This window comes from Poeciliopsis prolifica, unplaced genomic scaffold (genome assembly GCF_027474105.1).
Source record: "Poeciliopsis prolifica strain line A6 unplaced genomic scaffold, Auburn_PproV2 SCAFFOLD030, whole genome shotgun sequence".
Taxonomy (NCBI): Eukaryota; Metazoa; Chordata; class Actinopteri; order Cyprinodontiformes; family Poeciliidae; genus Poeciliopsis; species Poeciliopsis prolifica.
This window is the reverse complement of record NW_026562405.1, coordinates 857,315-869,686: the sequence shown is the minus strand read 5'-3', so window position 1 is coordinate 869,686 and position 12,372 is coordinate 857,315. Positions and strand designations below refer to the sequence as shown.

At 37.5% G+C, this 12,372-nt stretch overlaps 2 protein-coding genes across 3 annotated transcripts in view; both read right to left on the bottom strand.

Annotated features, from left to right (window-relative positions):
* chd5 (chromodomain helicase DNA binding protein 5) overlaps nucleotides 1–8,571 on the bottom strand; it is a 43,319-nt gene extending 34,748 nt beyond the window's left edge. For both annotated transcript variants that reach the window (XM_055050235.1, XM_055050236.1), the window contains exon 1: nucleotides 8,166–8,571. In XM_055050235.1, coding sequence (XP_054906210.1) covers nucleotides 8,166–8,232 — 67 coding nt within the window. In that variant the 5' untranslated portion in view covers nucleotides 8,233–8,571. The remainder of the gene's footprint in view (nucleotides 1–8,165) is intronic.
* A 967-nt stretch (nucleotides 8,572–9,538) lies between these two features.
* Nucleotides 9,539–12,242, bottom strand: LOC129372773 (60S ribosomal protein L22-like). The gene is made up of 4 exons (XM_055050277.1): nucleotides 12,169–12,242; nucleotides 11,772–11,882; nucleotides 11,383–11,507; nucleotides 9,539–9,719 (listed from the first exon to the last, which is right to left on the bottom strand). Exons 1-4 carry the CDS (start codon nucleotides 12,178–12,180, stop codon nucleotides 9,578–9,580), a joined length of 390 nt encoding a protein of 129 aa, XP_054906252.1. The 5' UTR covers nucleotides 12,181–12,242; the 3' UTR covers nucleotides 9,539–9,577.
* Between the last annotated feature and the right edge of the window lie 130 nt (nucleotides 12,243–12,372).

The following is a 12,372-nucleotide window of genomic DNA, read 5'->3' as shown; positions in this document are numbered from 1 at the left end:
AACTATGGTTTAGTGATACTGGTGTGGTTGAGGTGCAACTTGCTAAAGGAATTTTTAAAATGATTAGACACATTCTTAAAATTAATGAAAATCCCAAAATTAATCTATTTCACCCGCTTGGTGCTCTTGAAAACAGAAAAAAAAGCTACATACTGATTGGAGAAACAAGGAAATATTTATTGTAAGATTTAGCTCAATTTGTATTTGATGCCAGCAACACATATAAAAAAAGTGTTTGAAAGCTGAGAAGAATTTATTGCAGTTCTAAATATTAATTGTTTTCTCATTCTAGCTTGATATTAACAAATATGACAGCCAACTTGTGTGATTTATCATCTTGTGCCACAGCTATTTTTGCGGTGGCAAGTTATAGCTGCTTTGCATGCATCAGAAAAATATATAAACAGTCAAATACAAATTTTCTGCACTATCCTAAAAATACTGACTAGAAAACTGTTTGAAAAGTGTCAGGCTGCTGGATATCTGTCAAATTGTCTGAAGGAAATTGAAATGAGGATCTTGGGTTGTAATGTTTTGGAGAGTTTCAAAGTTAAAGTTAGAAAAACTGTAAAAGAAAAGGAATAATTGTCCTGATGCCATTGATACAAGCTGTTTCACAAGTTCTCCTTTAAATCCACTCCATTCTGCAAGGTATTGATTACTCTCTCTCAGGACGAGATGTTCTAGGACAAAGTGCCACCGAGACTTAAATGACCAGCACCATTCATGACAATAAGTCTTTTGCTATGCAGCACCATGCACTGTGAGGAGTAACTGTGGATAACATAGCTGCAAGTTGCCATTGACACATTCATTGTGCATTGGCAAGCTATACATTTAAATTTTTAAACAAAATAAAACAGAAGACTGCAAAATGTAAAAGGTACTGGTACCTTATACATTCTACAATCTCTACAATTTATAGCTATGATTATAGCTAATCATAGCTATAGTGAAAGGCAAAAGTTTTCTGCCATTGGAGTGAACTCAACATCGAGACGTGAGTGTAACAGCAACAAAAGGTAAATATGTCTATATTGCCCTGTGTGAGCACCATGTGAGCACATCTACGTGCACAAGCTCAAAATGTTACACGCACAAATTTCACTGTTTACTTGACTGGAGTAAGACAAGAGACAGTCACCTCCTCAGGCAAATTCCATAGGTAAGGAGAGTGGGTGACATTGCCTTCTGTGTCGAGTCTTTAAGAATTGCAAAGTCACAGTCCTTATTTTACTGAGAATTTGTAAAAAGACATAGATTTATAAAGCTTTGTTTGCAATGTCAGAAAGTGTGTAAAATTATGAGTCAGGCTACAGTTAAATTCAACAACTTAAATCTTAAAAGTCACTCTAAGCCTGCTGGCAATTTGATAATTTGATGTTTCAAATAAACTTGTAAAATTTTTTTTTTTTTTTTTGCCTTTGGTGAAATTGTGTTCAAATGAAGTGGATTTCTTAAGAGGTGTAACACATATAAATACATTTCAAAGAAAGAATTGTGTTTCTTTTAAATAGGCAGATTGTTTTTTCAACTCAGTAACGATTTTCATTTCTGACACCTTCAATTTCAAAACTTGAATCTTTTAATGAGCTTGCTTTCTTTCAAGGTTTCATTATTCTATCTAGTGTTAAACCAAATAGAACAATATAATTTTTCTATTATCATTACTTTTTTTTACATTGGAAAACACACTTCATTAAAATATACAATTATTCTCATTTGAAATAAACATGATGAATCAATATAAGACCAGCAGGGCATTTGGTGCAATGAGTCTCATATTCACACATCACTGAGTGTGGATCAACTTTAATCATCAAAACACAAATAAATGGAGTGCTCGCCTGCCGGTAAATGGTAACTCCCAGGAGGACCACTGAGGTACACAGTGCATGTCTTCTGCTTGCTGGGACTAAAGCGACTGGCTGCGGGTTGTCAGCTGTACAGTCTAACAGCTGCTGTGAACAAACGTGCTGACTGCTGAGTGCAGCAGACTTCAGTGATGCCAGAGCGGGTTACAGAGGAGTAAGTAAGGGAGAGAGACATCCCCAAACAACACATCAGATTCACATGGGATGTAACTGCTCTGTGGAGTTTGAGCAGATCTAATTCCTATTCTCAGTCTTTTCCTGTCTGTCTCTTTTGGTCCATCTATCTGCAAGCCTTCCTTCTTTCTGTGTCTTACACTGACAGACCGGAAGGCATCAAGTATGCAGCACATGTATCTAAGTCAATCAGCCAACACTAGCCCTGCAGTCTACCACTCCCCTGGGTAGCAGGAGTGTGAGACTGGGGAGGGGGGATCCCTTTGTAGTAGGCACACAAACCTCAACAACCACTTATCTGCTACTTAGCAAAGCTAGCAGGAGGTACTTATACTTACTGATTTTAAAGCTTTAATCAGAGGCAATGTCAAGTCCATTGTGCTATCTCTGGTTAGTCAGATTAAATTTGTCTCCAAAACTCTACTGTTAACTCGTGATCAATGTCTCCAGATAATATTTAAAGGTGAAACGTTAACCGAAATGGATAGGGCTGCCTACAAGTCTCCTGTGCACCTCTGCTAGACACACATGTTTCTTTCTTCTTAATATTTCTAACTTTCAAAGGATAACCTGCAGTGCACATATTCAGTATCTCAAACAGGGAGCTCTTTTATGTCTCAGATGCGTGCTTGGTGCCTGCCAGGCAAGACATGAGGGAAACACAGCAAGCCTTACATCTCTCTTAGATGCACAGTTGATGACATGGCTCAGACGTTGTAAGGTGACAGCTTTGGATTACACTGATCACATAGTGTTCAAATCTAGAAACTTTTTAAACTATCCTTGCAATGACAGAACAATGAATGAATGGCTGACCATAAAACACTGATTCAGTATGCCAATATGTGTCACATCACTCCTGGATCACTCCAGTGTGCTAAAAATAGGAAACTTGGACAACAATCAACAAAGAATCAGAAAAAAAAATAATACTGACAGACAAAATGCTGCATTGTAAACTGATTCTCAATTTTAGCGATGGCATTCGCATGGAACTGTCAAAAATTGAGACGTCAAAAAAGTTCATTATCTTCAACTGGTTTCTTGAGCATGTCAATAAGTTCACTCTACCCCAATGGCTTCCATAGTAACCAGATTTTAATCCAATAATGGACCTTTGGGATGTTGTGGAATGGAAGCTCATGCATCATGGATGTGCAGCTGACAATTATATACAATTATATAATCATAATTAAGACATTCCTAATTTAAAAAAAGGAATGTTTCCAATATTTATTTTTCCTGGTATCTAACCAAGTACTAACTGAGTGAATCAGATAAAGTACCCAGTCAGTGTATGTCTTTCTTGTTAAGGATCTAAATTTCCCATAACAACTTGGTCAAACCATTTTCTTTCTTTTTTTATTGCCTCAGAAGTTTATTCTAACTTGGATATGGTTAGGATAACATCAACGTTACCTTTATCTGCCATGTCAAGTTTTGATTTTAACATTTATGGTAAAGTTATCTTAGAAAGCACATGTACATGCATGTATATCCAATTGCTTTAGATATAGCAGTTTCTAAGATTATGAAAAAGAAATGCTCTCCTTGCTGCTCCTTGCTGACTTATCTACTAAGTCTACAGTTTTTCATGCGATTTACACAATTTATAGAAAATGATCAAGCATAGCAGTGAACGTACTGACATTCGAATTGAAAAAGTCTTGAAACATTCTCTTACTCTGGATCAGTGGGTTACACAATCCTGGGGAAAACAGCTGACTTGACAGATGTGCAGAAGACAGTCATTGACACAGTTTACAAGGGGGATAAGCCACAAAAGGTCATTGCCTGAAGAAGCTGGTTATTCACAAAGTTCTGTACCCTAGCACATTGACAAAAAATTGAATGGAAGGAAGGAACATTGTAGGAAAAGGTATACCAGCAATAGAGACAACAGCAGTCTTGAGAAGATTGTCAAGGAAAATCCATTCCAGAATACGAGACACGTGCTACAAATGTCACATTCCATATATCAAAACGCTCTCTTGATATAAAAAGCTCTACTTGTCTATCAGGAAATGTTAAAGCACTTCGTGTTTCTTTCTGCTGAAAAGCTGTATGGCGATGATGATTTTATTTTTCAGCAGGACTTGGTACCTGAACACACTGGCAAAGGTACCAAAATCTGGTTCTATGACCATGGTGTTCCTATCAAAGAGGGGAGATGAGCTGAAGGCAGCTATCAAAGCAATCTGGGCTTCCAATGCACCTAGGCTGTGCCAAAGACTGATCGCAGAACAAGACTTCTGAAATTATATTCTCTGGGCAGATTAGTCTAAAACTGAATTATCTTTACACAAACACAGAAGAATGTGAAGCATATACTTGGAGCTTCTCCTACTTGATTGGGAACTTTGTTATCAAGCAAATACACACGTACCAAATAAAAAGACCAATGAATGTAGCTAATGGTCCGTTAAGGCCCTGGAAGGAAAGCTGTGACAAAAAATGTTTTGTTTGGTGAGTGTACCAGGCTGTGCCAGGTGTTGGAAGAAGATGAGGTTGCTCAGTCACTTTCCCAAGGGAAATCTGGCATCGGTTTCAGTTAGGAAGATGACTAAAGCTCTACTTGCCAAACCGCCTGTCTGTAAAAATTTTAATTGGATAACAGAAACATTTCTGACCTTCCTCTAAGGACTTGGATAGCATACTGACCCATTCAAAAAGAGGTTCACATGCAAATCCTAAGCGAAGAAGTTGAAACGAACTGGAAGTAACATTATTTCCTTTTCTGTTGGCCATAATGCACACTCACCTCCACCAATTTATGCTGCTCAGCATTCCTACTCCATAAAAATCTAGACAGTAAAGATTTTCTTTCCTTATGGATGACTGCATGATTCAGACAAAGATACAAATATGCTATCAAAAACTAAAGTGCTCATGCTGATGGAAGGACAAAGCCAATAAGAAACAATGTCATCTAAATTCAACGAGTCCTGTAAAGAACAGAAAAAAACAGTACTGAAAAGAGGTACTGCTAATCTGAAAATGCACACGCACCCCAGAAAGATTCTCTTATTCTTAGGCTATGTGCACACACAGTCGGAAGAAAAATTGTGTCAACCTTCACAGTGAGTGATCCAAAAATAGACCCTTATCCAACCGAGGATTACATTTGCAGGAACACAAAAGCCCATGATAATCTTTTAATTTTAGTAAAGAACAAAGCAATTAAAGCAGAAAACATAACAAAACAGCCTGTGAGAGTGTAAGCTTCTTGAGGAACACAAAGGGGACTGAGGCCAACCCATGAGCTGTGATGAATGCAGACTTGATGGGACGGCATCTACGTTTATGAAGTCCCTCAAAGACAGACTCCCAAACTGTTGTGTTTTAGTTGAAAGAATGCCTCTTTAAAAAGGTGCTGGGCTTCTGACACAGAGCATAATCTTTGTTTTTTGACCAAAGTCAATTGTCTTTTGCATGTATTACCAAGAAAATAACAGATTTGCAATATCATGTGACATCATACTCATATGATATTACAGATCTGTTATATTCTTGGTACTTTCTGGACAAAATAGTTCTATGACAATATAAAGATAGTGCAAACAATATGAATCACTTTCAAACCTTGTGCAATATACACTGTTGTATATGTTGTATGAAGTGTGTCCTTAGACAGCCAAAAACTTGCTCAAATAATGACATTGAGCCAGGACTTAAAATTTCTAACCAATGTCACAAAAATGTCTTTTTTCAAATTGTATCCTTGCTTGGATATCTTCTGGCTTTCGACAGGCAAGTACATATTTATTTTTAAATGCATGTTTAATAAACAATTGGGTCACTGTGTTCCCTCTGTAGGTAAGCCTGCAAGTCAGAAGTGATATAATCATTTTTCTTCCCTTTCTTATTATCATTTTGTCTTTTCATGATTACAAGTTTATACAGATGCGGGTTGCCAATAATTGGAGCATTCATCAATATTTTGATAATCCATCCATCAATCCATGCGTTGTCTGTTCATCCAGGACTGCATTAAGAGGGGAACAGCTATGGATGGAAACACATACATCCATCTGCCATGTAGCCAGCTTATTCTGGAGGACATCAAGTCATTCTAATGATGTAAAATTTAGTCTCTCCAGTAGATCTGGTCCAGGTTCTGCTCCCAGTGGAAAGTGTCTGGGAAAGCCACCAACTGCAGGCTTCCTGATCAGATGCTCAAAGCACCTCAACTGACTTCTTCCAGTGCTGAGTAACAGTGGCTACTCAGCTCCCTCTCCATAGCACTCTGTCTATAAGGCTTGCATTTTACATGTTACAATCAGTTTTAGATATTTATGGACATATACACATGGAGGTGTATGCTATTTTGCCCAATATTAATACGGTAAAATATTTAAAAAAAATACTGCAAAAGGAGACTTTAATTAATTACTTCTCTCAAATTAAGTTTTAGTTGATAAGAGAAACAGTATTTCAAGTCTATTTGACCTTGAGTCTGTATCAGTAATGACAGGAGTCATTGTGCAGATATTTCTTGGAATTTTTCATTTGTAGATTTTCTTTTTTCACTCAGTCTGTTATAGATGCAACCTTTCAACACAGTGATCTGAGGTAGAAGCAGAAGATTTATTATTTAAGCGCTGTCTCAAGATTCAAACAAATAGATGCTCAAAGGCAGAATGAAATAAAATGGTGAAACATTACTGGTTTGAGCTGAGCTAAATTAGATAGTTTTATCAACTTAATAAAGAGAAGCAGAATTCAGCATCTGTGCTGTACTGGTTTCCCAATGGGTGACTGCGTGATGTGATGCCTTTACAACTGCTTTGTTGCCTTGTTGGAAACATGGTTTATTTTATTACCATGAAAATAAATCAAGTTTACTTTCATGGTACATGGAACACATAAACAAAAGCATATTAGAGAACTTAATTGATTTGACTACTAAATAGCAAACCAATTATTACTATTTATTCAGCTAAAAAATGTTACTTAAACATAACTCTTATTCTAATTTCAATGTCCCTCACTAGAGCAGTCCATTTTTGCAAGAACATAAAAAATAAAGGAATATCCTAAAGAAATAAAAATAAAACAAATATTTCCAAAGACCCCTATTAGATTTTGTAGGAGGTGAGAAAAAACTTTTGTGTTTTTTTCAGCAAGCTGCCTGGTAGCGCAAAGCAACAACAAAGAACAGTTTAAGCTTAGCACCCCCCATGTACCACTATTTAGATCTTGCCCTAAAACCTGTTAACAGTATTTGTTTGTTTGTTTTTTCACAAAAGACCACTGAGTAGTTGAGATTTGCTACAAGAATAAACGATATCATGAACCACAAAACTAAAAAAAGAAAAAGAAAACAGTTGCATCATCATACAGCAAAATATTAATTGAGCAAAAACAGAAAATACAGCAGGAATCTGTCTTGAGTGCAGCTTTGATGCGACTAGGCAGAGCTGCAGCTGAAGAATTTAGGTAGGTCGTAATTTAGGTTAATGCACGACCCATAGCTAACTGTGCTGGTGACATTGTCATGAGTGCGCAAAGCAACAGAACAAGCTGTTTATTGTAGCCCACACGTGGCTTTCACACCTCTGCGGCCATGCAGAGCCAGAAGAAATAAATAAAGAAATAAAGTTGGATCATAGTCGGCGGCGCATCTTCAACAACCCGACCAGGATGGCGTCTCTGCAGCCGATTTCTGGTCGAAGGCTCTGATGACAAAATCAGCACAAATAAAACTGACACTGCAGCGACAATAAACCGCTCCCAAGACACAACTTGTGTGTGTTTTTCTAATTATTTTATAGAGCGGGAAGCTGTTTACTTCTGAACGCATGTAGCCTGTGAAAGATACAACAGCTCGGGAAAAAAAAAAAAAACAAAGCTCGATTTCTATGGTACCCCCAAAGCAAGCTGGATGTTTGGGGACAGCCGGAGGCAAATCCAAAATCACCACCTTCAAACACCGGGTCGTAAAAGAGGAAGGGGGGGAAAAAAGGAATGACTCTGCTTATTGCACCGCTCCACTCTTCCTCCTCCTCCTCCTCCTCTTTGGTCTCAGGAACGCAGGACAAGCCCTTTTCCCCGCATTCAAGGCGTAGCGGCGCAAAAATAATGTGAAGGACACCCCGCCTCCCCTCGTTCCCTCACCTGGCATATCGTCTTCAAAATCCATGTCGTCCTGTCCCTCGTCTTCATTACTCAGCGACCCCGGCATCTTTATCTCATAGCCCCCAAACCCCTTTTAGGCTGAGAATACTGAAAGTTAACCCTCCAGACGCCGCAGCACAGTCTCTTTCTTCACCCTAAAAGAACTCGCTCAGTGGATTTTTTTTTTTTAAAGTCTTGCAGTCAAAACAGGCTTTTTTTCTACAGGCTAAAAACAAAATACAAAAATTAACATTTATATTCTTTTCCCTACAGATCTATATCCAGGTCTTCCAGTCTGAAAAATAAGAAAGACAAAAATGGAACACACATGCCCAGATTGTGACGTCTGGTCTGTTGCCATGACGATCCATCCCATAGTTTCTCCACAACTAGTTAGTCATACTCTCCTAGTTACTACTTTAACCAGTACTGTGGGGGGGAAAAAACGCCACGGAGCATCTCCTTGTGCGGCTGATAGAAGAATGCATGCCAGCGCCTGTCTGCTGCACGCTTCTGCTTGCAAGTCCGGGAAATTCAGAGCCAAACTTCTGCAGCTTTCTGCCACAGCTGCTTCACACATCGCTCACAGCCGCAGCTCTAAATGCACAAAAAGAGACGAGTAGAAAATCATAGACATTGATGAACGGTCGTGTTTTAGCACGCCAAGACCGAAAAGAAATATTCCACTTTAAAATGTTTTTGGAGCACATAAAATCAAGGATGTTTTACGTCCTGATTTCCGGTCGTTCGTTGTCTGTCGCTACAGCAGGTGCACAGCGGTACATCCCTCTACGGAAGCCTAGTTTCAGGTTTATCTAACTTATCAAACTACACAAAAAATAAAATAAGTGGAGACATTTTACAGTGATATTAATTTCTATTATTAAGACCTGAATTGCCTTTCTTAACTTTGTTTCTTACTGATTTTTTTTTTTTTTTTATTTGGCCTTAAGTGAGCCAAATAAGTAATCAAAATGATTTAACTCGGACAAGTACATTTATATGCAAACTATAAAACAACAGATGTTTTATTTATCTGATTTGTGAACTTTCCCAGTAGACTGTCAGAATATTTCCAAGGTTCAGATAGATTGACGAGAGCATGTTCCTTCTATTCATCACAGTCATGGAACAACCTATAAAAATGCTTAAACTAAAACCCCATAAATTTTTAAAGTTGGAATGCAGCTTTCTTGAGATCACTTTGTTTAAATTTCTGTAATTTTTGTTGTATTGCTTATTGCACAAGTTTTACATAGTTTGGACTTCTGTGGTTGCTAACATCTTACAGAGATTTCAAATCTTGAAGGAACTTTGTGAAATAAAGAGCTACGAAAAAGAAACAATGCAATCTGAAAAATATTCTGGACACATTTCTTTTGTCTGGTGACATTTTATTAGAGATTTTTGGTTTAATCTTCTTCCTCTTCTTCCTCATCCTGGTTGATCTGGAAGTAGCGAAGCTCGTAACTCTCCTTGGTGTTTGCCACAACCCGCAACCAATCCCTGAGGTTGTTCTTTTTCAGATACTTCTTGGTGAGATATTTCAAGTACCTAAAAGACAGAAACACATGACTTAGTTTGAGTTCAATTTAATGCATATTTAAACTCAATGCAACATTATTGTATTTATTGCAATCATGTTTTAACAGTACAAGACCTGAATGAATCACAAAAGCAATTAATTGTCCTCATAGTTGGATCAATAAGTTTTGTGTTTCACTTCAGGACATTTAGTTTACATCAAGGTTAGTTACAACATTTTTGATTGACTTCTTTCAGGCACAATGAAGAATGCTCTATTTAAGAATTGGCGCTCCAGTCGCCCTCTGGTGGCAGTGTTGTGAAAGCTTTGTGCATCTTGTTCCTTTCGAAAAAAGAAACAACATATACCTAAAAAGCAGTTCTAACGTTTGTTTTAAGTAATTCTATATTAATACAAATCTGACAAATGTCAAAACTTTCAGGTTTAACTGTCAAAACTCATAGTATTTACATGGAAGAATAGCTGACTAGCTAGTTCTTTAAAAAACTTAATGACTATATTTTGTCCCAATTTTAAAACGCTTCTCAATGCATTTTGAGAACTGTGGTTTACCATAAACTGCCACCCTCCCATAACCTGCTTGTTCCTCAGCTCATTCTGAACACCAATAAAAAGCTGATTTGAAGCAAACACAGCAAAGCAACAAATCTCATGCTCGTTTTTTAAACCATTTACAGGAGTGAAATAAAACAAGACCAATCCTTAAGCTATTTCCTCTCCTCTGGAACCAGCCCCAAGGTTCTGTCAATAAGGAAGACATCTCATTTAGTCAAAGAATAAGCTAAAACTTTCCTTCTTAATGAAGTTTATATTTGAAGTGTAGTAGAATCTGCTGAGCTATTTCTCATCAGACTGATTGAAGACACTTACCACCTTTTCTAACTTTTCTATTGTCTCCTACTACTTTCCACTGATTATTCATCTGTAGTTGTTATTGTCAATTTCTATAGATTAGTAGTTATGAACTGTTTTTCTTTTCAAAGTTACACTCAGCCTAGTTATTCTGTACAGCTGTCACAATTTCCTTGAGTGACATCAGATGAATTATTGTGATCAATAACTTCATGGTGTTTTTTATATATGACAAACCTGTCTGTTTAACCTAGAGACATGATGGAAGTTTACTCTTGTTAAAGGAGAGTTCTCCTCTTCACTGTTAGGATATGCATGCTCAGTATGAAGTAAAGTTAACATCAATGCAGTCCAGCTACCACTAGCTGCATTTCCTTTACAAATGTGAACCAAACTTTGTCAATAGTCGACTAATGTAAAAAAAGAAAAAAAAACACAAAGTCGCAATTGTGGTGTTACCATTAAACTAAAAACGCAATTAAAAACACATGACTAAGTTTGTTCAAGCAACAAGTCACTCCGAGCCATCATCCTCCAACTACTTCCTGTCTTCTTCTTCGCAGTTTGCATGTTGACCATGTGACTCATGTTATGTGAAATGGGTGTTTCCATTCCACTAAGCAATTAATCAAAAACATTGATTAGTCATATATCAACTTTGCTTCAATGGAAAGCATTCAATATGGAATATCTTTTGTGTTATATACAACTATCTTTCCACCACCTAAATACAACAACTGTCTAGACTGTGATTGTAAAGCACTGTTGTGTTTGTTTGACCACTTCTTCAGCACAACAGTGTTTTGATGCATTTTATACCTTTTTGAGAAGGGAACCTCTGAGTTCACAGCAATTTTGCTCTTGCTCCTCTCAATGGAGACCACTCCTCCACCAAGGTTTCCAGCTTTGCCGTTCACCTTAATACGCTCCTGCAAGAACTTCTCCTGCATACAAAGAGGACAAAGGAAGTAGCAAGCATCAGAAGTCAGTGAAAATAATATATTTATATTTATATTCCATATTCATGGAATATAAATAAATGGAATATAAATAATATTTGCCACTGAAAGGAGATGTGGTTTTCCCTTCAGTGAAAACAGAAGAGTATGGTAATAGCACATTGGGTTTGATCCAAATTAAGTTGGCCTATACCATCCAGCATACAGGTGTTACAAATATGTTATTGTAGTGTAAATGGAGGTTCTCACAAAGTTGGCAGCATCCATGATGCCGTCCTCCACGGGATGAGTGCAGTCCAGAGTAAACTTCAGGGTCTGCTTCTTCCGCTTTCCACCCGGTTTCCTGGCCACCAGCTTCTTCTACAATACAAACACAAATGTTTGTTTTAAACTCGTGTACCTTATGGCGGTAAATGGTAACGCGAAAGTGTTTTTTTTTTCTTTTCTTTGGGCACTTGTTAGGCTAACAACTGCTAACATTAGATGTACGTGCCCTCAAGTTTATACATTATTTAAAGCTAATAAAAAGCCTCAAACAGTCCAAAAGTCTGCGGCATGTTAGTCCGACTACAAAGACATATATGGATAACAAAGAGAGAAAAAGACATGTTCTCTCTGTACACTTTTCTACGGGACTACTACTCACTATTGGAGCCATGGCTGACACGCTGAGCTAAAAGGAAGGAGCTGCGGCTGCGCAGGAAGAAAAACACATCCCTGCAAAATCGATCGAATCACATTATCTGAAGTTGATTAAGTAAATCTCTCACACAATGAAATTATGTTTTCAAATGAAATTGCAAGTTTCGAATTTGCTGCTGGGTCACATTTTTATTTATCAGCAAGATAC

Coding starts and splice junctions, on each gene's coding strand:
- LOC129372773 (XM_055050277.1), bottom strand. Junction 11,508..11,771: donor TCATGGATGCTGCCAACTTT/GTGAGAACCTCC, acceptor CTTTGTATGCAG/GAGAAGTTCTTGCAGGAGCG. Junction 9,720..11,382: donor GAGGTTCCCTTCTCAAAAAG/GTATAAAATGCA, acceptor TCTGTCTTTTAG/GTACTTGAAATATCTCACCA.